The 26,744-nt window shown below is 42.0% G+C and overlaps 1 protein-coding gene and 1 long non-coding RNA gene across 4 annotated transcripts in view; one reads left to right on the plus strand and one right to left on the minus strand.

Moving 5' to 3' along the window:
* Positions 1–4,980: 4,980 nt before the first annotated feature.
* On the minus strand, positions 4,981–7,669 carry LOC109268836 (uncharacterized). Its single transcript, XR_002080812.2, has 2 exons — positions 7,167–7,669; positions 4,981–5,176 (listed from the first exon to the last, which is right to left on the minus strand). It is a non-coding gene; the product is annotated as an uncharacterized LOC109268836 (long non-coding RNA).
* A 126-nt stretch (positions 7,670–7,795) lies between these two features.
* ADAM17 (ADAM metallopeptidase domain 17) overlaps positions 7,796–26,744 on the plus strand; it is a 53,151-nt gene continuing 34,202 nt past the window's right edge. For 2 of the 3 annotated variants that reach the window (XM_019452425.2, XM_019452449.2), the window contains exons 1-4: positions 7,797–8,031; positions 18,331–18,463; positions 24,624–24,754; positions 25,562–25,650. In XM_019452425.2, coding sequence (XP_019307970.2) covers positions 7,935–8,031; positions 18,331–18,463; positions 24,624–24,754; positions 25,562–25,650 — 450 coding nt within the window. In that variant the 5' untranslated portion in view covers positions 7,797–7,934. Of the gene's footprint in view, positions 8,032–18,330; positions 18,464–24,623; positions 24,755–25,561; positions 25,651–26,744 lie in introns of all 3 variants that reach the window. The other variant, XR_002080805.2, reaches the window with a different exon arrangement.

Genomic DNA, 26,744 nt, shown 5'->3' on the forward strand with positions numbered 1-26,744 from the left:
GTAAATTTTATGTGTTTGATCACTATTTTGAAAGGCCATAAAAAGATACATTGTCCTTAAAATTGTGAAATCCGATGTTAATTTTTTAGTTTTGACAAATATACTATGATTATGTAAGATGTGAACATTAGGGGAAGCGGAGTGATGAGTATGTGGGAACTGTGTGCGAACTTTGTAAATTTTCTGTAAATCTAAAATTATTCCAAAGTGAACATTCTATTTTAAAGAATTAACGTGCAAAAACTGCCTGAATCCAGTATTGTTTTTAGGCCAATATCACATTGTGTGTGTTTTTGTTTCTATGTACCTTTCATCTTTGAAATAGAAGTCCTTTGAGGGCAAATGTTGAATGTCGGTCTCTTTGGTACCATTTTTCACCCCACCTTTATTGAGGCATAATCAACAAATACAAACCGTGTATTTAAGGTGTACAACATGACGATTTGATATACCGATACGTTGTGAGATGCTTTCCACAATCAAGCTAATTAACACGTTTATTACCTCACAGAGTTAATTTTTTTTGTGTGTGGTGAAGAACACATACTCTCAGCAAATTTCAAGTATACAATACAGTATTAACTAGTCACCATACTGTACATTAGATCCCCCGGAACTTACTCATTTTGTTTTTTAATGTTTATTTATTTTTGAGAGACAGACCGGGGTGGAGGTGGGGAGGGGCACAGAGAGAGGGAGACACAGAATCCAAAGGAGGCTCCAGGCTCCGAGCCGTCAGCACAGAGCCCCACGCGGGGCTCGAACCCACGAGTCATGAGATCATGACCTAAATCAAAGTCGGAAGCTCAACCGACTGAGCCACCCAGGTGCCCTGGAACTTACTCATTTAAAAACTGAAAGTTCGAGGCACCTGGGTGGCTCAGTCGGTTGAGCTTCCGACTTCGATTCAGGTCATGATCTCAGGACTTGTGGGTCTGAGACCCGTGTGGGGCTCTGTGCTGACGGCTCAGCCTGGAGTCTGCTTCGGATTCGGTGTCCCTCTCTCGGCCCCTCCCCGACTCATGCTCTCTCTCTCTCAAAAAATGAATAAACATTAAGAGAAAAAAAAAGAGGGCACCTGGGTAGCTCAGTCGGTTAAGTGTCTGACTTTGGCTCAGGTCATGATCTTGCAGTTCATGGGATCGAGCCCCGTGTCAGGCTCTGTGCTGACAGTTCAGAGTCTGGATCCTGCTTCAGATTCTGTATCTCCCTCTTTCTCTGCCCCTCTCCTGGTCGCACTCAGTCTGTCTGAGTCCCTTCCTTAAAAAAATGAAACTGAAAGTTTGTTTCTTTTTTTTTAAGTTTGTTTATTTTGAGAGAGAGAGAGAGAGAGAGAGAGAGACAGAACATGTGAACAGAGGAAAGGCAGACAGAGAATCCCAAGCAGGCTCCATGCTGTCAGTGCAGAGCTCGACACAAGGCTCTGTCTCACAAACTGAGATCAGGACCTGAGCCAAAATCAAGAGTTGGACGGACACTCAATGGACTGAGTCACCCAGGCACCCTGAAAGTCTGTGCCTTTGACCAACATGTCCCATTCCCACCCCTCCCATCCCAGCCCCTGGCAACTACTATTCTACTCTCTGCTTCTTTGAGTTTGCCTTTTTAAAAATTCCACGTATGAGTGGCTTTATACATATACAGTATTTGTCTTTCTGTGTTGGATTCCTTTCACTTAGCACGATGCCCTCCAGTTTCATTCATGTTGTTGCAAATGGTAGGATTTCCATTTTTAAGGTTGAATAATATTCCATTGTATGTGTATACCACATTTTCTTTATCCAGCCTTCTGCCCATGAATACTTAGGTTGTTTCTGTACCTTGGCTATTGTAAATAATGCTACAGTGAACATGAGGGTGTGGATATGTGTTTGAGACAGCGATTTCATTGCCTTTGGGGATATTCTCCTTAAAAAAATACCAGTAGAGGGGCGCCTGGGTGGCTCAGTTGGTTGGGCGGCCGACTTCGGCTCAGGTCATGATCTCATGGTTTGTGGGTTCGAGCCCCGCGTCGGGCTCTGTGCTGACAGCTCAGAGCCTGGAGCCTGTTTCTGATTCTGTGTCTCCCTCTTTCTGACCCTCCCCCGTTCATGCTCTGTCTCTCTCTGTCTCAAAAATAAATAAAATGTAAAAAAAAAAAAAAAATACCAGTAGAATTACCGGATTTTAAACATTCAACAACTGAGTTCTGTTTTTCTGAAAAGTGCTAAATAGAACAGGTTTTCAATTAAGGTCGCTGGCCACTGAAGATCTGGAGGGTAATTGGCGATAGCCTCCTCTCTGGGGCCTGTCAACCCAAGAGTAATGACTTATGGCCACTTTAGACCTGAGGTAATTTCAAACCAGCACAAGTTTCCATTTTTTCTCTTTATCCAATCTACTCTCTGTGTTCAGTTATTCATGTGGTTCAATTACTCTGAGATCTCAAGGGAGAGAGAAGGGATTTAAGAACAAAAAGAACCAACACAGCTCCCTTTTTTCTTTTAAAAAAAAATTTTTTTTTTTAACGTTTATTTATTTTTGAGACAGAGAGAGACAGAGCATGAACGGGGGAGGGGTAGAGAGAGAGGGAGACACAGAATCGGAAGCAGGCCCCAGGCTCTGAGCCATCAGCCCAGAGCCCGACGCGAGGCTCGAACTCACAGACCGCGAGATCATGACCTGAGCTGAAGTCAGACGCCTAATCTACTGAGCCACCCAGGCACCCCATAGCTCCCTTTTTTCTATGGCGTATGATATATATATATATATATATATATATATATATATATATATATATATATATAGGCAGTATGATACCTCTGCTCACAATGTCCAGTGATTCACTACAAATAATCCCGTGATAAAGATTCCTAATAAGAAAAAGTCATAAGGGGTGCCTGGGTGGCTCAGTCGGTTAAGCATCCGACTTCAGCTCAGGTCATTATCTCACGGTCTGTGAGTTCGAGCCCCAGGTCGGGCTCTCTGCTGACGGCTCAGAGCCTGGAGCCTGCTTTGGATTCTCTGTCTCCCTCTCTCTCGGGACCTCCCCAGTTTGCGCTCTGTCTCTCTCTGTCTTTCAAAAATGAATAAATGTTAAAACATTTTTTTTAATAAAAAGTCATGAAAATAAAGTGTGGGGGGGGGCGGGGAGAGGAGGGAGGAAAAAAGAAATGGTTACTAAAATTTTAGAAATGAATCTCCTTGAAATAATATTTTCAATGAAATGATTGGTTTTCTTCTCGCATTGAACCTGGGGGGAAATATTATTCCAGTTTCTATCAGGCCTGGTTCTTTTTTTGCCCATTAAAATAATCCAGAAAAGAATCATCTGTTTATCAGTGAGGATCCTCAAATATTCTGCTCTGCTCCATGCGTGGTATATTTTTCATGTTTCTTTCTAAAAGACCCTGCAATGGGTTAAAATTTCTGAACTGAAATCTTGGAATCTAGAATTCTTGGTGTATAACTTTGTATATAGTCGTGTTCCAGGAATGGCGTTTGTTATCTGATGGAGATTTGTGAATTGATTCACGTTTCTTGAAGTAAGTGCTAGCTTTACAGAGACTTGTTCACTGGCAAAAAAAAAAAAAAAGCGTACAGATGTAGGAATAATTAGCATTTTAGAAATGGAGTGAGGAAGGCACTATTCATCTATAAGTACTGGTGGGATTAGGACAGAGAGTGGCTAATAAGAGAAATAGAGCTAGGATGACAGAAGAAGTAAAAACAAAAAACAACAAAAAAAACAAACAAACAACTCATTTAGAACCAAACAGCTATCTCTCTGATCATTTAGACAAAAGATCTTACCAACACTTGTGTGGATTTGGTAGTTAACTCCAGAACCAGATGTGGCTATATGCATTTAGTATTTGTAAGTATTTTACTTTTTATATTTTAACTTTTTTTTTTTTTAATGGTTATTTTTGACAGAGAGAGCATGAGGGAGGGAGGGACAGAGATAGAGAGAGACACAGAATCCGAAGCAGGCTCCAGGCTCCAAGCTGCCAGCACAGAGCCCGATGCGGGGCTCGAACTCACGAACAGTGAGATCATGAGTGAGATCATGACCTGAGCTGAAGTCAGACGCCCAACTGACTGAGCCACCCAGACTCCCCATTACTTTTTATATTTTATTCTCAAGTTCACTTGCATTAAGTATATAAATTATAAACAATTCAGTTTATAGCAGATCAGTGAATCTCAAGTATCTTTTACTTATCTTTATTGAATTCTAAATTAAAGGAACCACTTCTGGTGTTAAGGAAAGGAACCTAGTGTTGCAGGATTTTTTTACCACAATCCCTAGGATTCGTTGTCTCGCCGCTTGGAAGAATGGAGAGGTGGACACAGAATGAGCAGCGGGCAAAAGTTTATTAGAATATAAGATTAGAAAGGGAGACTAGTAGGAAAGCTCTCTTTACAGAGAGGGGACTTGTGAAAGCGAATGCCTGTGACTCTAGACAAGGGTCCTTGTTTTATAAGGTTCTGGTCAGCGCCCACCTCCCCTTCCCCCTCGTTCCTCCCCAGGTCCTAACCCTATTGGGCGGATAGCTCTGGGTGTTGGCTTGTCCATTCCTGATTGGCTCGTGTCCATTGAATGAGGGGTGGCCCATGGCCTCACTTAGGTCTTTTGTCAAACTCCTGAGGGGAACCCTGAGGGGGAGTAGGTGGGGTCTTACAGTCTTAAGAGGAAACTTGAGGGGGTTTGCTGTGTTCAGACACACCCAGCATTATTCCAAAATGGGTGTCCCCCCCCCCCCCAGGGACCTCAGGCTCTAATCTTTCCCTCTCTGCCTAGTGAAACCTATTGTCTCCTATCATACTAGTCAACCTGCTCCTGTATTTTTTAAAAGCAGGCCCTATGCCCAATGTGGGGCTTGAACTCATGACCCTGAGATCAAGAGTCACGTGCTCTCTAGACTGAGCCGGCCCGGTGCCCCTGGCTGTAGTGTTTTTAAGTGGATAATAGTGGCTGTGTAACAAATGACCCCTACCTTAGGAGCTTAAAGCAACGTTTATTCTCTCCCCAAGTGTCTGAGGGTCAGGAATCAGGGAATGGCTTAGTTCAGCGTTTCTGCCTCAGGGTCTCCAGAGGTTGCTGTCAAGCTGTCGGGCTGAGGGACTGTGGTCACCTCATAGCTCGCCGAGGGCTGGAGAATTCACTTCCAAGGGGATCTTCAGCAAGTCTGACCTAAGAGAGAGTGAGCAAGCCAAGTGAGCGCATCAGATGCAAGACGCAGTCTCTCACAATCTTGGCAGTGAAATACCATCACTTCTGCTGTACGCTGTTGGTCACACAGACCAACTCTGGGCCCAGTGTTGAAGGGGGTTGGCTATACAAGAGTGTGCGTATCAGGAAGCAGGGATCACTGGGGGCTACTGAGAGACCAGTGGCCATGGAAGCTACCAGATCTCTGATGTTTATATCCCATTGGGTAAATCTGAAAGAAGGACTTTTAACAAATTCAATTTTAAAAGTTGTTTATATTATGCTGGAAATTTCATCCTTTCATCCTGATCAATTCTTTTTGGGATAAGAGAATAAAAGCTTGGAGACAACTGGCTCAGACTCCTAGTTTTCCTATCCAATATGTCCCTCTTATCATGTTCCTCTGACTCTTTACCTCCCCCACGTGGTGCTCATTCATCTTATTTTACTTATTTATTTATCTTATGGACAATGAGAAATGAAAGACAAACATCAAATTGGAATTTGGGTCCTGATTTGTAAACGGGAGAGATTGCTTTGAATTCCTGAAAATCTAGGACTTCTGGATATGAAAAAGAAAGTAGACCAGGAGCTTCACTTTTACGGGGCCACTGGGCAGGCATAGCTGGTAAAGCAGAAGACTCCTGGATTGTGAGTTCAAGCCCCACACTGGACATGGAACCTACCTAAAAAAAAGGGCTGCCCGGTTGGCTCAGTTGTTTAAGCATCTGACTTCGGCTCAGGGCATGATCTTGCGGTTTATGGGTTTGAGTCCCGCTTCGGGCTCTGTGCTGACAGCTTGGAGCCTGGAGCCTGCTTCGAATTCTTTGTCTCCCTCTCTCTCTGCCCCTCCCCTGGTTGCACTCTGTGTCTCTCTCTCTTTCAAAAATAAATAAACACTAAAAAAATTAAAAATGGCATTTATGAAACAGATAGCTTAAGTGTTTTCTATGAGCAAGTGTAGAGCCGTGGAAGACACCGAAAGAATATAAGTGAAGATCTAAATAAAGTTTATAAGCTGGAGAGTATGGTGCCTAGGTGTTCAGGAAAAAAAAAAAAATTGTACACAATGGTCACATTTTTTGGGGAAACAATTTTTTTATTTTTAAAAAATGTTTTATTTTTATTTTGGGAGAGTGCACACAAGCAGGGGAAGGGCAGAGAGAGAGAGGGAGGCAGAAGATCCAAAGTGGGCTCTGCTCTGACAGCAGAGAGCCCCGATGCACAACTCGAACTCTTGACTCGTGAGACCATGACCCTAGCCGAAGTCGGATGCTCAACTGACGGCCACCCAAGATACAATTTTTTCTTAAGTTGGGTACAATTTGCAGAGGCAAAATTCTGCCTACCTTTGACTAGGCACGCCATCAGTGTTTCTATTTAATGAAGGCCTACCTCAGATGAACCAGTTGGGAGGTAAACCAAAAATGCACAAAGCCAGTAACTATGGATAACAACGGTTGGAAAAGATGCTGAGATTTTACTAAGGCCCTACCACAATGAACCTAAATTTAAACCATCGTTTGTGTATTTTATTAGGAGCCAGCCTTGAAAGTTCACCAAGCAAGGCTATATTCTATTCCCAACAAGTTATCACTTCATAATGGAGAAAAGGCTGTTCCACTCACTCTCAAGTGGGAAATGTGTTATGTCCTACTTGTATAACTTTTAGTTGAACCAAAATAGCAATACGCATCAAATGTTATTAGAATGTTTTCTTCAATACTATAAACACCCAACTACTAAAATTATGCGAAGGATTGCAACACAAGATACAAACTGCTTTGGGAACTCTCCAATCTAAGCTAAACGAACCAAGCAGGACTGAGTTTTTAGAAAGTTGGCTGGAAGATTCTAGCTTCTGTACTCACAGATGTGGAGGAGTTAGGGCTAGGATTCCAGTTTCCGTAAAAGCTTGCAGACCCTCTACCTACAGCGGGGCCAACGAGAAAACTCGCGTCCAGAAGGCTACCTTTCATTTCCCGCCACCAAGCCTTGTTGATCACGAGGGACGCCGCCGGTGGCCGCACGTTAGGCGCCGACGGCCCGCCTGGACACCCCACTTGCGTCCGGGAGGCTGGTCTCCCAGGACCCTGGCGCGTGGACAGAGATTCTCCCGGGTCAGAAGCTGGGCCGCCTCCAACCGGCGTCCCAGCCCAGGCGCCCCTCGCGGTAGGCCCTGGGCCGCAGGGCGCTTTCTACAGCCGTGGAGTGAAAAGCGTAACGGGGATCCTAACCAGACGTGGGACTCAGACGACGGAGGCGGCCCGACGCGCCTCTGAGGGCCTCGTCACGAGCTCCCGCCTCCCTCGCGGCGGTCACCCGAGGACAGAGGCGAGGCCCGGATGGGTCGAGTCGGGCCGTGTAGGCGCCGGCCGCGCCCCTGGGGAGACGGAGCGGGAGGGCGGACGGGCGCTGAGGGGGCGGGGCGCCGGCACGGGGCGGGGCCAGCGAAGGCCTCCCGGCATGCCGCGCAGGGCCAGGCTTCCGGCTGTGGGCGGTGCGGGGGCCGGAGGCGGCCGGAAGCGGGTTGAGCCGCCCTCTCCGAGCGCTTCCTGCACTTCCGGGGACCTGGAGCCGAGGTCTAGAGTCTTCCGGTAGGCGGCGCGGGAGGAGTCAGAGTCTTGAGGGGCCGGGCCGGGCGGATTCCCTTCTCTCCCAATGTGAGCGGTGTCCTGAGCGCCCCCCCCGTCAGGCGAAGGCTGCCCAGAGAGCTGGAGCCGGTGGCCGGGCCGGGAACATGAGGCAGTGTCTCCTCTTCCTGACCAGCGTGGTTCCTTTCGTGCTGGCGCCGCGACCTCCGGACGGGCCGGGCTTCGGCTCCCCGCAGCGACTCGGTAAAGACCCGGGAGAGTTGGCTTAGACAGGCGCCGGGCGCCTGGAGCGCGCTGCTTTCGGGGAAGAGCAGGGGAGCAGGATCTTTCAGGTGTTTGGGGGCGGGGTGTTGGAGGACGGTGGCGCGTCCCTAAGTTTTCAGTGCAGGAAGGGGGTGTGGCCCTCGGAGTTTAGGGAAAGTAGGAGGACCGGCTTGACTTTCTGAATGGGAAAGGGATACTGGAAGGGCCCCCTGTGGTGACTGAGGCCCGGGGAGGGGTCGGCCTCCTGAGTTTGTGTTTGGGGAGTAGTTCGGGAAAGAGGGAAGCACGGGGCGGTGGGGGGGGGGGGGGGTGTTGGCTCGTGTTTGGGGAGGGAGATGTGGTGCAGGTCCCTGTCCTACTAAGGGGTTCCTACCAAAACCGGGACTTGGTGGAGGATGGGAAGGGCCCAGAGCCCCACAGCTCTCCCTGGCTCTCCAAAATGAACTAGAATTTCTGCTGTAGGAGGTACTTAAAGTAGTAATCTGGTTGGAAGGCGGAGACCGGAGAGCTCAATCTTGAACTTGTGTTTTGCGAACTTTTAAGCAGGTACTTATTTAAATTGTAGCTTATTGGAGGTGCTGGGAGGAGGCGCTTAAACCTACCAAGTGGACTTTTTGATGCTGCGTGAAAGCCTTCCTTGCCATTTTAAGACAAAGAAGTTCTCAGAGACGACCAGTTTGATCAGTTTTGAGCCCAGAAAGTAGAGAGTTCTTATTTAGATTTTCTAAAGAGGCTGGATTTTCAGGATGGACGTATATTCAGAGATGTGAAGTTCGTGTAAAGTTACAATGTCCTAGGGTCTTTTACCTTCCAAAAGTTGACATGTAAGACAGTTTAATTAGTAATTACATATGAAGCCTAGTATATTTTCCCAGTGTGCAGGGTTGATTTTTTCATAGTTGTATTGGTCCCCAAATACCACCATGATTCCATATATGGTGTTGTGAAGATTGAGACACCACGTGGGCTTTCTTTATAGCTAATTAAACCCTTCACATTAGTTTGCCTGGCAATTCTTTTATTTAAGGGGAAGAAATTGTAATTGACTGAGGGTATTAAAGGTGTTGAGTGTCCTCACTGGAACAGCTGCTTTGTGGTTATCTCAAATTGCAATGGATTACAGGTGAGTAGTTTAATGAACGACAAGGGAGCTCGTTAGGAAGGGCCGAGATGTGGTAAGTCAGTTCAGACTGAAGGGGAACTTTGAGGGAGGGGTGGTCAGGATGGAGGGATAGGGTAAGGATCTCCTTCGTAAGGATAAATGTTGATAAAAGGAACGGGTGTTTTGAGACATTAACATTATATTTTCACCAGTGTAACACGGCTGTTTCACTTTTATTAACACGCTCGTGTTCACAGCTGGAAAGTCAGTAGCATGTGAATCCTAAGGGTGCGCACAGAGTGGAGGAGAACCTTACTCTCTAGATGAACCCTCTACAACATTTACAGATCGTAGAGGTGTGTGTGTGTGTGTGTTGGACGGTGTGCTTTGTATTTGTGATGTGGCTACCACCAGTGCCAGAAAAATGCGTAGACTTATCCATGTATTCACCAGATGTTAGAAGAGCACGTAGCGTATGCAAGTATTACGTGTGGCGCTGGCAATAGGAAGATGAACAGTGTTCATCTTGACGAAGCTTTCCCGTTAGTCGTGTAGAGAGGTCCAAACGGACAGTTCCAAAGCAACATGGAGGAGACTGATACAAGTGCCTCATGGCAAGTATTGTTACCACGAGGAGGCACCCGACCTGGCCTGGGAAGGTTATGGAAGCTCCCTGAGGGAGGTGATAGTCAGAGCCCAGACTTTAGGTAGATGAAGAGGGAAAATAAGGACACTCCTGGCGGGGGCACTTAGAGGCTGTAGAGTGGCAAGGAATCTGAGAGATCATGTTTTAGTTTTTAAAATAAAACAGGAAAAGATGAATCTAAGGAAGGTGTAGTGAGTTGTCCCGTTGTCACAGTGATAAATGTATGCCTTGTGGGTATTCTTTCTTTTGAAGAATGACTGTGTGTGTGTGTGTGTGTGTGTGTGTGTGTTCGATGGCTTAGGATGTGATTGGTTGCTTAACTGCTCAAGATCAAAGAATAGTTTTATAGTTAAAGAGCATGGTTTTTGGTAGCCTACTTATTCTATAAATGCTACTGTAACCTCAGTATTACTTTTCTTAAGTAAATTCTACCCCCGACATGATGCTTGAACTCACAACCCCAAGATCAGGAGTCATTGGGATTTGGCAACAGTTTTTGAAGGATAGAAATACATACTAGAATCCTGGCTTTTGAAGTACTCCGTGGGACACCCAAGATGATTTCGATTGAACTGTTATGAATTGCATAATTCAGGAAAATTATGAGTCATGTGAACTTAGTCACGATGATATCTTGTTGAAGTTGCGGCTGGGGTGTATAAGTCTCACTCTGATTTCAAAAGTGTTTTCCTTTTGTGTTACTTATAATAAAAGAGGATGTAGTGGGTGGAGGGAAAAAAATATAGGTCATAGATGAGGGATGAAAGTTTGTATCAGAAACGTTTTGAAATTTACCTTGAGGTTATTGGTGTGGGGATTCTCCACGTTGCAGTGCTCGTTTCTCATTATTGGCCACCATTTTGCTCAATGGTTTGACATCTGGCTTCCTCTTCTGATGTTAATTTTGCTTACAGGCTGCATTCCTTTGAAACCGAAACACTTAACCACCCTAACTGCTCCAAGAGAGATTTAATGCCAGTCTGCTTTGAACTAGTCAAAGAGATAAACTGTATTTCATTGAGAGAAATCCCTTTGGCCTTTGCAGAGTTTTCCAGAACAGTAAGTGTAGGTGTCCTCTGAGGCCAAGGGTGGTTGATTTTTGGGTTCTTTACCAATTTGTACTTGTGAGAGATGGTGTTTTCAGTTAGAAGTATAATTTAAAGAAAGTCTGAAAAAAGACTGATAGAGGGAAGGAGGGACCAGAGTAGAGAATAGATTTTACTGAGGTAGGGAAGTGAAATCAAATGCTTTTTTTTATATACCTTAACTTAGTCCTAAAATTAACCAAGGAGAGTGGTATCTCCCTCCCACACGTTTCTTTTCTTTTCTTTTCTTTTCTTTTCTTTTCTTTTCTTTTCTTTTCTTTTCTTTTCTTTTCTTTTCTTTCTTCCCTCCCTTCCCCTCCCCTCCCCTCCCTTCCCCTCCCCTCCCCTCCCCTCCCACATGGGTTGTCGACTTTGACAAGTCTCATCTGCTGCCCTCCTTTCACTTACATATTCTAATAACTAGTAAATCTGTATCTCTGACTTAGACTTGTCCGAAGCTCCACACTCCTGTATCCAACTGCCCACTTGATATTTCTGTCTCCTGTTCACAGGCACTTCAAATATAAGTTCAGAATTACTTACCATCTATTTGTTTGATGAGAAGAAAGTATTGGGTACAGTGGTTAGGAATAGGCAGAGGTGCTGGAAGGTGTGGAAGTAGTTCACTGCCTATTTTGGATTTGCATCCCTTTCAGCTACAGAGCTGTATGGACGGATCTTGGTTTCCTTACAGGTTCCCTTGGGTTGTGCTAACTTTTATTTGGGCTTAAAGTTGCCATGTGGCTGGTCTTGCTGGAGAATCTTGGCCCTGGTGAAGAGTTCTTGATAAGGAATTATTGAGACAGCTCATCCTCCATCACCCCTAACTGGTGTATACCCATGAAATTAGGTTTTTAGTTCCCAGGCTCTGGGGTCCACTGCCCGGCAGAGAGCACCGCTCTCCTTTTTTCTCATCCTTTAGCCCCAGCGAGGGATTTACCCACATCCAGAGCCCATTTCACAGTAACCTGGCCAGGCCACTCCCTTATCCTGCATAATTTGGGTTTTGGGGAGTCCTGAAGAGTGGTCAGGTCTCCTGTGTCTTCTGCACAAGCAGACTAAATACAGCAGTCCTGCCTTTTTCCTTTTCACGTCTGACATTAGAAGTAGGAGCATGACACTCATGTGTCACTTTGGGGAACTCTGTACTCCACCCAGCAGAGCAGTGGTGAGTAGGCCGAGGGCTACAGTGGTTCTGCATTATACTTGGAAGTTACGCAATTTATTGTAAAAAGAAAAATTAAGTAAAAGTCCACAAATGTTCCCAGACTCTTCTCATACAACACCTGATTGTTTAAAAATTGGTTTTATCATAGAAGTGTTGGCTCTGGGCTAGATGAAAGAAATATGGATATAGTTTGTATCAGTCAGTGGCCATAAAAGCAGATCCCAGAGATGAAACAGTTTGGGTGTAAAAGAAGGATGGAATGGACGGTTTATCAGATCTGTAGGCCACTTCACACCTACATGGAGAAAGCCAGTTTACTGCAAGCCTGAAGCTCCAGTTTTCTCCTCCTCCTTTGACAACATGTAGAAGGAATGAAGTATCAGCTGCTTTTTACTGCTCATGTCGGTGTTGAAAATTGTATAAAACAGATTTGCTTTCTCTGCCTGAAATCACTATGTGACTTATCACTGACAACTGCAAATGTATGATGACTAAATGCAGAAAAATCTTACGTAAAGGAACAGCGTAATTGCAAACTGTATAAGAAACAAGATATAGTATGGAACTCCAGAATCTTTCAGCATCCAGCTGTCCCCCATCGTCTCTTCCCCCAAACCTGCTCCTACTCGTGTTTTGTTTGTGTTTTTTTTTTTTTTTTTTTTTTTAATATCTCCGTGAATGTGGTGCCACTATCTACCCAGGTACCCATGCCAGGAACCTGGGGGTATTTTCATGATCTCTGCCTGGATGGCTTGTCTGCTTACTAGCCAATTTCCCAGACTCCGGTCTTGTTCCCCTTTAGCCCACTTTCCACACTGCAGTCACATTGAAATTTCTTACAGCTGTTGCCTTATCTAGAGTCCAAATCCTTAATTTAGTTCCATGGCCTTCCTTGACCGAATTCTGCCTGCCTCCAGTCTCACACCTCTTGTGTCGTTCTGTACTCTAGCCTCAGTGAGTTACTTTCATTTCTTTGAGTATTCTGCTCTGTTTCCCGTGGACCTCAACGTATATGTTAGGCCTTCTACTTAGAACCCTGTCCTTTCTTTCCCTGGTGGACTCGCCCTTTTGGTCTTGGCTTCAGTACCATTCCCCAGGAAAGCATCCTTGGCTTGCCAGGCAGGAGTCATCCTGCTCTGTCCTTCCATGACTTCTTGCAACTTCCTCTCCCTGGGTACCTGACATACTTTATAATTTTTTTTTGTATGGTGGTCTTCTCTCCAGTGTTATAATTCTATCATATATCTATTTCTATTATATCCCTAGTGCCTGGAAGGTGGGATATTTTCAACAAATGTTGAATAAATGAGTAGGTGGGGTCTGGTAGGAGGGAGGAAAACTGTGCAGACTGTGTATGCAGGAAAGGAGCAGTGGGGGTGGGAGAGCAGTAAGGACAGAAAGAGTAAGGACAACTAGACAGAAGAGGCCAAGTGAGGGAAACCATAGCATGTGGCAGAGAAGAGCAGGGAGGGATGGTAGGCAATACCTAAATAAAGTAGTACTCTAGTCTGACCTTTTGAATTGTGTCTGTTGTTTTCTAATTTTGTGTTTGTAGCCAGCTAAATTGAGAAAAAAGCTCAGTTGTTTACGGGACTGCTGAAAGGACTTAGAAAGCAAGGAAGATGTCCTCATTGTAGAGAGTGCTGGGCAGCCTTGGTGGAGTGCTAAGAAAGATAATTAAATGGATTCTATTTAAGTTTATTCCGAGATTTGGATATGGATAAAAGATAAACTCTTGGGAATTATTTCAAATTCTGTTGAAAAAGCAATTGAAAGTTGAGATGACCAGTGTGTTTGGAATTTCGGAGGTGAGGTACGGCGGAATGCCAAGTATCTGAGAGACTCCTTGCTGGTGCAGGCGGGTACTGAGAGCAGGATCTCTGTTGGATGAGGGGCGAGCGTTTACTCTGTCGGATGAGGGGAGTGGTGCCAGGGGATCCAGTGGGAGATATCTAGTAATTATAATATGGCACATTACAGTTGAAACACATTACTTAGGCATTTCCAAGTACTTTAGCAAGCTACATTTTAAAGGTGCTTGTTATGGAAAATATACCTAAAGATAACCAGTGATGTTACTATCGTGCTCTTTCTTTTTTCTAGGCCTATTTTTATACATAGTTAAGATCATGCAATATGAATAGTTTTTTTTTAATCTACTCTTGTTTATTTATCCTTGTTTTCTTAATCTTGTTTACTTATAGTGTATTTCCCATGTTCTTAAAAACCTATTGTTCCCAGCGTTTTTAATGATTGCAGATTTTTTTGTCATTTTGAAGTGCTATAATGTCTCTTTTTCTCAGTTTATTAATGTACCTTGTTTCTGATTTTTGTTCTTAAAAATAATGGAAGGCTGAACAAGGACCGTCTTTGTGCCTAAAGCTTTGTCTTCACTTTGAGCTACTTCCTTGAGCCTAGTTCAGGGGTTCTCAGACCTGAGTGCATCAGCATCACCTGGAAGGCATGTTAAACACAGATTGCTGGGCCTCAACCCCAGGATTTCGGACTGAGTAGGACTGAGAAGAGGCCTGAAAACTGGCCTTTCTAACAAGTTCCTAGGTGGCGCTGCTGGTGTAGGGACCACACTTTGAGAACAACTGGCCTATCTTATTGACAATGACACTATAGTATTGAGGTTAAGGTTTGCAGCCAGTAGGAGTGATTATGATCTTGAATGAAACTGAGTTCATGTACCAACCTGTACCAAGGAAGTTGAAGAGCTATAAAGGATTGTATCAGCATCTTGGCATTGAGGATTTGTGCAATTGGTGCACACAGCAATGCTGTTTTTTGCAAGGTTCTATGCTGGGTGTTGTGAAGTAAGGACACTGTGAGTAATAAAACCCAGCTCCCTTTCGGCTGTTTTACAATCCGTGAGATAAGACAAACATAACACAGAAGTACTGGAAAAAAGAGTTGTAAACAAAGGGCTACAGAATTCAGAGAGAGGCAAGGTCATGTTTGGTTGACACATCAGAAAGTAGGAGGTCAAGAAGTAGAAGGTCCAAGAAGAGCTAGGATATTTTTTTTTTTTATTAAGTTTATTTATTTTCGAGACAGAGAGAGACAGAGCATGAACGGGGGAGGGGCAGAGAGAGAGGGAGACACAGAACCGGAAGCAGGCTCCAGGCTCTGAGCCATCAGCCCAGAGCCCGACGCGGGGCTCGAACTCACGGACCGCGAGATCGTGACCTGAGCTGAAGTCGGACGCTTAACCGACTGAGCCACCCAGGCGCCCCGAGCTAGGATATTTTTAAGGAGTTTCACAAATATGACATCAGTGAAGCGTGGGGTTTTCAGCCAGACAAGCCCAAGTTCAAATCTTGGTTCTGTGCTGCATTAGTCCTGTGATATTATTCTCCTTGAGTCTGTTTCTTCATCTGTAAATGGGGATACTATGCTAGGTATGTTGTGTGGATAATGTAATAAAATATCCAGCAAAGTGTCTTGTAGGAAGTACACACTCAAAAATTGTTGAATAGGGACACTTGGCTGGTTCAGTCGGTAGAGCGTGTGATTCTTAATCTTAGGGTCGTGAGTTTGAGCCCCACGTTGGGTGTGGAGCCTACTTAAAAAAAAAAAAAAAAGTAAAAAAACGTTTTTGAATAAATGGTAGCTTCTTGAAGGTTTCTCATTGGTACTGCTAAGTGTTATACTTAATAATGCCAAATCAACAACCATCCATTGGCATAAAAGTGATTGATGCCTTTTGAAACAGCTTTTCTGTTGATTAAATTTTAAAGGAAATTTTATTGATGGAAAATCAATGGTACCCAAAAATGTGAACTTTGCTGCCACTTTATTTAATCTTATCTTGAGTTAGAGCCTTGAATGGATTTTGATGAAATTTACTTTCAGGGCCTCTGGCTGGTTCAGACGTTAGAGCTTGTGACTCTTGATGTCAGGGTTGTGAATTTGAGCTCCATGTTGGGCATGGCACCACTTAAAAAAAAATTTACTTTTATCATATAACAGCATGCTTACCTCTTGTTTTCTTCAGGTTTGCCTAAATATTATGTAACAGTGAAGCATCTTTCCTTCTTTGACCCCTCTTCTTAAACTGGTCCTGCCTACTGCCTGTCTTTGCTATCCTGCTTTAACGTCCACAGTACTGACATTTTTGTGCATTGTCTGTCTCTCCCACACTAAAATGAGTACTTCAGTAGACAAGGACTTTGCTTTATTTAATGCGATATCAGTACTTAGACTAGGGCCTGGCACATAAGAGGGAATTAATGAATTGGTGACTCAACCAACTGAGGATATTTAGGGGAAGAGGGACGAGTTTTGGATCAATTCTTTTCAAAGTGGTTTTGTGGGCATATTTAACCTCAGTAACAATATACTTGTATTTTAAGCTCCTGGTGTTATATTTTAAGGACATTCTAAGTCCAGTGGAATGATTTTGAACACCATTGCTTCTGTAGTGGTATTTGTTGAGAGAAAAGGAAAACATCAGCTCCAATATTTTTAGACAATTTCTACAGACTTCAGTCACCAAAATAGTCTTCCAAAAATCCTCCTGATTTTGGAAGAGGCAGCAGAGCTGATGATGAAAAGTGACTTACATGGGTATCATATACTTTATAGTGTTTACTCTTGCTCTATACCAAATAAAAATGTTTTTGTGCATGTTTTGTTTTTGGGGCAGTGCATCTTTGCTTTTCTTGGGTTCCAAGTCAGTCTAGTAAAATAATTAACGTTGGTTGTTTTTTTTTTTCAGGGATTAGTTTGGTCATATCACTTCTACTTCCTCATGTCCAGTGGATTGATCATTCTGCTGTGTCTGTTGAGGGCAGCAGTGATGGGGATATTACCTGTTTTTTGCTCTTTAATTTGGAATATGTAATTTTTCTGTAAAAGATTTACTTTCGGTTTGTTCAGGCCATTAATACATTTGTTGCTCTTTCGTACTACACATGAATTGTTAAGGAATTGATATAGCCCTGGTTAACAGTGGTCAGTTTGAGTTGGTCACCTTCATCTTAGCAATTCTAAGCTGACAAGCCAGAAATGCCTTTAATTTAGAAATTAGCTCATTGCGTAACATGATACTTTTTGAGATATCAAAATTATTAGTAGCTAGTATGAATGTGAACTCATGTTCAGATTTCCCTAATTGTCACAAGTATCTTTTCACATTGGTTTGTTTGACCTAGGATCCAAAAAGGTCGAGGTGCCTGGCTGGCTCGGTTGGTAGAGCATGTGATTCTTGATCTTGGGGTTGCGAGTTTGAGCACCATATTGGGTGGAGAGATTACTTGAAAATAAAATCTTTTAGAAAAAAAAAAAGGTTCACACATTGGCTTGCTTGCCATATTCTTGTCTATAGTAGTTCCCTTCGTCTGTGGGGGATACATTCCAAGACACCCCTCCCTCCACCCTGTAGATGCCTGAAACCATGGATAGTACTATCCAAGCCCTGTGATATATTGTTTTTTCCTGTAGGTGCTTACCTATCGTAAAGTTTCATTTATAAATTAGAGTAAGAATTAACAGTAATAATAAAATCGAACAATTATAACAACATACCGTAATAAAAGTTTATACGAATGTGGTCTCTCCCAAAATCTTTTTTTTTTTTTTTTTTTAAAGTAAGCTTTATGCTCAGCATGGTGCCTTAACTCACAACTGCAAGCTCGAGTGGCATGATCTACACTGAGCCAGTCAGGCACCCCTCCTAAAGTCTTATTTTACTGAACTTACCCTTGTGACAGTGTGAGCTGTTAAACTAAACTGCATACACGTTAAGAGGAAGTAAGGTGAATGATGTAGGCATTTTGACCTAGTGTTAGGCTACTGTGTATTGACCTTCTGACGGTAGATCAGGAGGCTCATTTGCTTCCAGACCACAGCTGGCCTTGGGTAACTGAAATCTCGGAACTGGAAGCCTCAGATAAGGGAGGACTGCTGTGTTTTGTCTCTGCCCCACCCTTCTTTCCCATGCCATTTATTTCCTGAAGAAATTGGGTCATTTGTTCTGTAGGAATTCTAACATTCTGGGTGTGGCTGATTGCTTCCTAAGGGTGTTAGTTAATTTGGCAATCTAATCCCTTTATGTCTTAAAAAGTGGAAGTTAGGTTTTGATTAAATTCAGGTTAGATTTGTGTTTTTTGCCTTTTAATTAATTAATTTAGGGGGGCAAGAATGCTTCATAGGTTATGCTTAGCACTTCAAAATGCGTCAGGAAGAGTTTGTCGTCAGAACTTGTCATTTTAGTGATATTACAATTGATTAGTAAGTTTAGGTGTTAATAACCTTTTTACCTTTATTTCAGAAAAGCTTGATTCTTTACTCTCAGACTACGATATCCTCTCTTTATCCAATATCCAGCAGCACTCAGTAAGAAAACGGGATCTACAAGCCTCAACACATTTAGAAACACTACTAACTTTTTCAGCCTTGAAAAGGTAATTCGAACTATTTATAGAAAAATATTGGGACTTATAGAAAAATGAGGGACTTAGTTTGGCAAAAGGAGAAAAATAAGGTGTTTACTGAGGTCTTAGGAAGTTACATTTTAAAAATTTGTAATCGATATAATTACAGTCGGTCATGATTCTTAATACTGCTTATTCTAAAATTCATAGTGATGGTTATTAAAAACAAGCAAATGGGTATTCCAGAGGTATTAATGATGGTAATAATGTTTATGGGATGGGTTCTAACAAAGGATTTTGATTGATTGAATGATTTATAATGCCTTAAATTTTTTGTGCTACTTTAGAACCATCAGCTATGTAAAATATTTTTATTTATATATGAAGATGCTAAAGTTTAGAGGTAAAGGATTTGTTCAGGACCCCACAGCCTGGTGGTAAGCTGGATATAGAATTCAGTGCTGTGCATATATTGGATTCTTGTTAAGTTGTAGCATAAATTGATAGATGTGGTCTATTTGGGCAGTAATTTTACTTTCTCTTATGTTTTGTAGATGTAAGTGATAGATAATTGCAGGCCTTTTTCTAAAATCTTTTTAGGGAGATTTACTAATATCAAAACAAACACTGAGAGAATATAAATGGACTGAATCATTCTATATTCATAGGTTAGGTCTTCCCTATCAAATATTTAAAAAAATTTTTTTAATGTTTTTATTAATTTTGAGAGACAGAGCACGAGTGGGGGAGGGGCAGAGAGAGAGAGGGAGACACAGAATCTGAAGCAGGCTCCAGACCCTCAGCTGTCAGCACGGAGCCCGACGTGGGGCTTGAACTTACAAACTGTGAGATAATGACATGAGCTGAAGTTGGATGCTCAACCTCCCCCCGCTCCCCCAAACAAATATTTTAAAAAAGAAAAGTAATACATATATTTGGTTTAAAAAGCCAACTATGAAGGGTATAAGAAGTTTTCACTTCCTCTTCAATCAAACTTCCCAGATCCAGAGAGGTTTCCTGTATAAACCTCTAAAAGGTTTTAAGGCATATTTTTTGCGTACAGATGCATATACATGTAGGTGATATAGATAAGTGTATCATTTTTCACAACCGCATAATGTTCCTGTTGCATAGAATTGTAACTGTTTATTGGCTAGTAACCTACAGATAGATCTGTCTAACCAAAGTGATTTTTTTTTCCTATGGCAAATAATGTTGTAATAAATATCTTCGTGAAAATACCTTGTCTAGGTATTTTGATGGGACACATTCCTGAAAGGAGAATGGGTCAAGGAAATATATACTATAACTGTTTACTGATATTACCATATTTCTTCCCAGCCCAGTTTATTCTTCTAGCAGCAGTATATGAGTTTACCCATTTCCAGTAAGGTTTTATCAGCCTTTACTTTTTGTCCCTGTGAAAGAGGATGGTATCTCATAGTTGTTTTGATGGTCATTTTCTGTGAAATTGATCATCTTTTCACGTCTAAGTCATTTGTTTGTGTCTACCTTTTCATATCCTTTTACCATTTTTCTGTTGGATTCTTTTGGTTACTGAATCAGAGTCATGCTTAGCATATTTATCATTTATCATATGTGTAACTGATATTTTATGCAAATATATTTTACAATGTCATTTTGTTTTTCCTAGTTACTGCCATCATCCTTAGATTTTTTTGAATAATTTCTTTCTCTTAAGAGTTCATGTCAAAATATTGCAATATTGGTGATAGAGCTTCCAGACTTGTAGAAAATTTGAGCAGAGTGGTGATAATTATAGTTTATCAGTTGCTTATTTTGTGTCATTCACTTCAGTAGGCCCTTTGTGTCTATTATCTCTAATTCTTACCGTGCTCCACAAAGGAATTTTTGTAATCTCTGGGAAAAAAAAAAAAAAATGAGACTCAGAGAGGTTGGGTAACTTGCCCAAGGTCATTCAGCCAGTAGTAGAAGATAAAGGATTTGATGATAAGCCTGTGTTATTTCTGCTGTGCTGATGGAGATTTTGGTGAAGGAGTGGATATGGTAGTGAGAGATGAATAGGAGCAAAGGGAAAAACTGCAAAATAACTCAAAATTTAGCTTTCTAAGGTTTTTTGTTTGTGTGTGTGTGTTTTTTTTTAAGTTAGGTTTGAGGTACCTCATAGAAACTTTTCTGTGGAGGAAAATAGTCCCGTAGCCTTCCATATTCTTTCCTGCTTCATAGATGCCATTGATTCATTAAGAAAATGTTCAACAGTATCTACCTATTATCATCTCTGTGTAAGGCAGCAGAGAAATTTGTAATTTATTTTACAGTTTCCATCTCAGATGTTTAAGTGGAAATGTATCTAACAATGAACGATAACTTTGGACCAGTTACATTAAAATAGTTGATTTCATTTTACCCTGGAAACCATTCAGTTGGTAGGTGGTATTATTTTCATTTGTAGATGAAGGTTCAGAGGTTCAGAGGTTAAGGCCAAGATCAAGCATGAAGCAAGTGGTGCAGACAGGATTTAATTAAACTAGGTTTGTCAGACTCCAAAGCCCACACCCCTTCTTTCTGTTACACTCTGTTGTTAAAAGAAAAAAAATTAGGGTATTTGAAATGATCTCTTTATATACAGCTGAACTTACCAATGTGAAGTCACTCATTACTTGATGGTGATGGTAAATGATTAGATTTTCTGGATAGTAGTAAAAGGCAGAGTAATTTAAACCATGATCATAAAATTAGATGTGTGTGTAACTATTAGCAGTTGAAAAGCATGGAAGCACTGAGAAATTGTAAGAGGATTTAAAAAGTAATTTTATGGGGGCGCCTGGGTGGGTCAGTTGGTTAAGCGTCCGGCTTCAGCTCAGGTCATGATCTCACGGTCCGCAAGTTCGAGCCCCACGTCGGGCTCTGGGCTGATGGCTCAGAGCCTGGATCCTGCTTCCGATTCTGTGTCTCCCTCTCTCTCTGCCCCTCCCCCATTCATGCTCTGTCTCTCTCTGTCTCAAAAATAAATAAACGTTAAAAAAAAAATTAAGTAATTTTATGAAGAAAAACTGTTTGAAATATGCCTAGAAGTTACATTTCCTCTGTTTTATAAATCAAAAAATACTATTATTCTAAAGCAATGAAAAAGTTAAAAATACTGTTTTAATACTTTTTAAAAAATGTTTATTTATTTATTTATTTTTTTTTTGAGAGAGAGACAGGGTGAGAGCAGGGCAGAGCAGAGAGAGAGGGAGACACAGAATCTGAAGCAGGTCCCAGGCTCTGAGCTGTCAGCACAGAGCCTGATGTGGGGCTTGAACTCATGAGCCATGAGATCATGACTTGAGGCAAAGTTGGAGGCTTAACCGACTGAGTCACCCAGGTGTGCCTGTTTTAATACTTTTTGATAATGTTACCCTTAAAAAGATTTAGGTATTTTTTCCTCTTTTTTTTTTTTAATTTTTTGTTTTATGTTCTTTATTTTATATTTGAGAGAGAAAGAGAGGGAGACACAGAATCTGAAGCAGGCTCCAGGCTCCAAGTTGTCTGCACAGAGCCAGACATGGGGCTCAAACCCACAAGCAGTGAGATCATGACCTGAGCCGAAGTCAGATGCTTAACCGACTGAGCCACCCAGGCACCCCTTGTTCCTCTTAAGAGTGAAATATCTCCAGTTACTTGAAGGGGGCTAGAACTGATAAAGAAATGGAAGTGACATTGGAACTTCCATATCCAGCTGAATGGACCATTGAAAATAGTTACAAGGTGCAAACTTCCAGTTATAAAATAAATAAGTCATGGGGATGTAATGAACAGCATGGTGACTATAATTAATATTGTATATATGAAAGTTGCTAAGAGAGTGGATCTTAGAAGTTCTTATCAAAAGAAAACAAATTTATAACTCTGTGTGGTGACAGATTTAATTAGTCATTGTATTATCTATACAGAAAAGGATAGGAAAATACTATTAATTCAGGTGGATTAAAAAAAATTTTTTTTAATGTTTATTCATTTTTGAGAGACAGAGACAGAGCATGAGCTGGGGAGGAGTAGAGGGAGAGGGAGACACAGAATCTGAAGTAGGCTCCAGGCTCTGAGCCGTCAGCACAGAGCCTGACATGGGGCTCGAACCCACGAACTGCGAGATCATGACCTGAGCTGAAGTCTCATGCTCAACCGACTGAGCCACCCAGGTGCCCCCATTAATTCAGGTGGATTGACACTAGTTTGTAGTTACTGTAAATCCTTAAAACTGAGAGAAACAAAACTGCTGAAGGAAGTCTCTAAGTACGTGATTTCACATAATTTTGGTAGGATAAAGCAAAATCTAAATTCCGACTGACCTATCCTGTCGGAGGTTTTTATAGCTCAGAGGTGAAGATTGGAATGTCAGAAAACAGTGGTACCATTTCTTGGTCCTTGTCTTTACAGAAGAGCAGATTTTTAATGTCGAAAACAAAGAGTGGGAGTCCAGTGATTTTTCTGGAAAGAACATTCAATAAAAGTAATATTGAGACTGCCAGAGGACTCTCAAACTAAATAAGTCATTTACAATAGGATGCTTTTCCTTTCAGAGTCCTCGGCATAACTGACGGGGAAAAGTTCGTAGCTGTGAGTGTGTGGGAAGATATGTTTTAGGATAACAGGAGAAAATGTTTCAAGGGTTTCTGAAATAATGTCCTATTGTCTCTCCCTCTGACCATTAAAAAAACCACAAGCAAACTGAAATTACTTTGTTATGCACAAAAAGTTAAAAAGATGTGTTACCATGGAGACGGTCCCAGTCTAGCTTCTTTTTGGCAGTTCAGACTTACGCATACCCACAGGGAATTAACATTTCATGCTTTTAACCCCACACCTGACAAAATTTGTTCCTGTGGTTGAGATGAATCACATCTTTATCTTCGGTGTTCGTGGGCACACTGAGAGGGTAAAGAATAATTGAAAAATTCTTGCTCACCACACCCAGATTTTATGTCAGGACTGAAACTGGTAGAAAACAAAAGAATATTAAGCCAACTAAAGAACTGGTGTATGTATTTTAATGTTTGTGTTGGATACCTTGTATTTATTTTCCTGATAGTAATTGTGGATTAATTTTTTTCAAGATAGGTTCTCTTTAGAAGGAGGAAAAAAAAGCTTGAGTGCTTTTAAATATAGAAAGTAGCATTTATTAATTTTGCACAGCAGTAAGACCAGCTTGATTGCTAGAGGCAGGATGGTACGGGGGTTTTGAAATAAACCAAGTTCAGTTTCCAGTTTCATCATTTACTAGCTGTGTAACCTTGAGTATGTTGATGAACCTCCAACCCTCACTTTTTACTGTGTTAAGCGTAAAGAAAGCATGTAGTGCTGAGCAGGTATTCAGTAAGTGGTGTCTAGTAATATCAGTCTGATAAATATTTCAGACAAGCAGGATTTTAACTTAAATTATCTAGATGTGGGTTTCCTTATTAAAAAAATGTTTTTAGTGTTTATCTATTTTTGAGAGACAGAGCACAAACAGGGGAGGGGCAGGGAGAGAGAGACAATCCGAAGCAGGCTCCAGGCTCTGAGCTGCCAGCACAGAGCCCGACGTGGGGCTGGGACCCATGAGCCATGTGATCATGACCTGAGCTGAAGTTGGACACTTAACCGACTGAGCCACCCAGGTGCTCCATGTGTTTCCTTACTCTTCACAGTCTCCAGAAAAGATGAATGCATAAATTCTTTGAATCCTTTTTCCCCGCAATTCTGGTTTTTTTTTTTTCTTGGCCAAATTCTTTTTTTTTTTTTTTTTTATGCTTTTATTTTTTTAGAGAGAGAGACAGACAGACAGACAGACAGAGGGCGAGCAGAGGAGGGGCAGAGAGAGAGGGAGACACAGAATCCAAAGCAGGCTCCAGGCCCTGAGTTGTTAGCACAGAGCCTGACACAGGGCTTGAACCCACAAACCATGGGTTCGTGACCTGAGCCGAAGTCGGATGCTTAACCGACTGAGCCACCCAGGTGCCCCCTGTTTGCCAAATTCTTACAGTTAAAGAAATCAGTCTGTTCGTCTTTATCGGGGATATAACACTAAGTACCTAGTAAAATAGTAGTTGTAACTTGCATAGTCGTTTATTAATGTCAACTCTCTTGTCAGCTTTTTGAAGAAACTTCAATTTCATGTTCTTAGAGTAAAATTTTGTGCGAAACTTTTATGTGCTTTGAGTAAAATATGGACGCAATCTTTCCTTAGGCATTTTAAATTATACCTGACGTCAAGTACTGAACGCTTTTCCCAGAATTTCAAAGTCGTGGTGGTAGATGGTAAAGACGAAAGCGAGTATGCCGTCAAGTGGCAGGACTTCTTCACTGGACACGTGGTCGGTTAGTACGGAGCTTGCTTGTTTGCCCTTGTGTCCCGGGTGTCGGGTGTCTGGATCTCGTTTGACTGCCTGTTCTTTTTTGGTGGGGGGAAGAGGGGATGTCAGAGAAGTGCCATTCTTTGTTTTATTTGAGGCATATAAGTTTGAAAGCGGGAACATTCAGACAGGAATAAATGGGTATTATCCAGCACGTATACTGTCTGTTTAAATGATTAAAATGAATTTCCTCTCAAGTGATAAGAATTTAACCTCCTCCTGACTCCAGGAAAGGATTGTAGGCTTCCCTTATGAGATTTCAAACAGGTGAGCTACAAGATAAAATAATTGGCTTTACGATCCTGTTAAGTATTTTTTTAAGACCTACATCCAACAAGCAATTGTGGTTTACTTCTGAAACTTCCTTTGCAGAAAAAAGAAATGGCATTAAAATCTGCAAATAGTGCAGTTCAAGCCCTGTATAATCCAGATCGTGCTTTTTGCCTCATCTTAGTTCTTTCTTAACCAAAAGTAGGTAAAGTTATTCCAGAAGAGCATCTACACCTTTGTTTTTTGTTTTGTCTGTAACACACTCTAGATAATTCTCATAGGAGGATTGAGGGAAAGAGGTTTTAAATGAGTTGAGGCTACTCTTTAGGAGTGTGAATACCTTGCTGCTCGCTGGGGCCTGTGTTTCTTTGGTGTAGATTTCTACAGTCCCTAGGCAGATTCCACTCTGATGAAGGGTTTGGTTGATTTGCATTGACACTGGTGCATAGTTTAGTTTTTGATATAAGTATTTCTTAATGATGGAATGTTTTTTTCTTTTAAGGTGAGCCTGACTCTAGAGTTCTAGCCCACATAGGAGATGATGATATTACAGTAAGAATCAACACAGATGGGGCAGAATATAATATAGAGGTAAATCTACATGTGAATTTTTTTTTGGAGGGGAGCTGTTATAAAAAGCTGTTTCTCATTTGTTTTAAGAAGGCAAAGGTCTTTGGGGCACCTGGGTGGCTCGGTCTAAGTGTCTCTTGATTTCGGCTCGGGTTATCACCTCATAGTTCGTGAATTTGAGCCCTGCCTTGGGCTCTGTGCTGACAGTGCAGAACCTGCTTGGGATTCATTCTCTCTCCCTCTCTTTCTCTCTGCCCCTCCCATGCTTGTGTTCATGCTCTCTCCCTCTCAAAATAAAGGAATAAACTTTAAAAAAAAAAAAAGACAAAGGTCTTTAATTATGCTTACTTTTCCCCTTGTATTTAAAGTTTTTACCAGTGAAGTAAATGATTATGATTTTTTATAGTAAAAAAGGTAATATTTTTTTTACATGGCTGAGAGGCTGTCATAAGATGCACCCTGTATTTCCTTTTTTTAAGTTTAACTTTTTTTAATGTTTATTTTTGAGAGAGAGCATGGGTGCACGTGCACATGGGGAAGGGGCAGAGAGAGAGAGAGAGAAAGAGAGAGAGGAGGATAAGGGATCTGAAATGGGCTGTGTGCTGACAGCAAAGAGCCCGATGTGGGGCTTGCACTCATGAACCGTGAAATCATGACCTGAGCCAAAGTTGGGTATCTAACCGACTGAGCCACTCAGGTGCCCCCTTTTATTTATTTATTTATTTTGTAAGTTTATTTAGGAGTGCCTGGGGTGGCCCAGTTGGCTAAGCCATCCCACTCTTGATTTCTGCTCAGGTCATGATGTCATGGTCACGGGATCTAGCCTCACATTGGAGCCTGCTTGGAACTCTCTCTCTCCCTCACTCTCTGCCCTTCCCCCTCTCATGCGTGCTCTCTCTCTCTGTAAATAATTAAATAAAATAAAAAATTTATTTTGAGAGAGAGAGAGAGAAAGCACGAATGGGGTGGCAGGGAGAGAATCCCAAACAGGCTCTGCACTGTCAGTACAGAGCCTAGTGCAGAGCTTGAACTCAACCACCAGATCATGACCTGAGCTAAAATCAAGTCAGATGCTTAACCGACTAAGCCACTCAGTCGCCCCTGATTTTTATGTT

Source organism: Panthera pardus, unplaced genomic scaffold (assembly GCF_024362965.1).
Source record: "Panthera pardus isolate Hobbes unplaced genomic scaffold, ASM2436296v1 HiC_scaffold_26, whole genome shotgun sequence".
Classification (NCBI taxonomy): domain Eukaryota; kingdom Metazoa; phylum Chordata; class Mammalia; order Carnivora; family Felidae; genus Panthera; species Panthera pardus.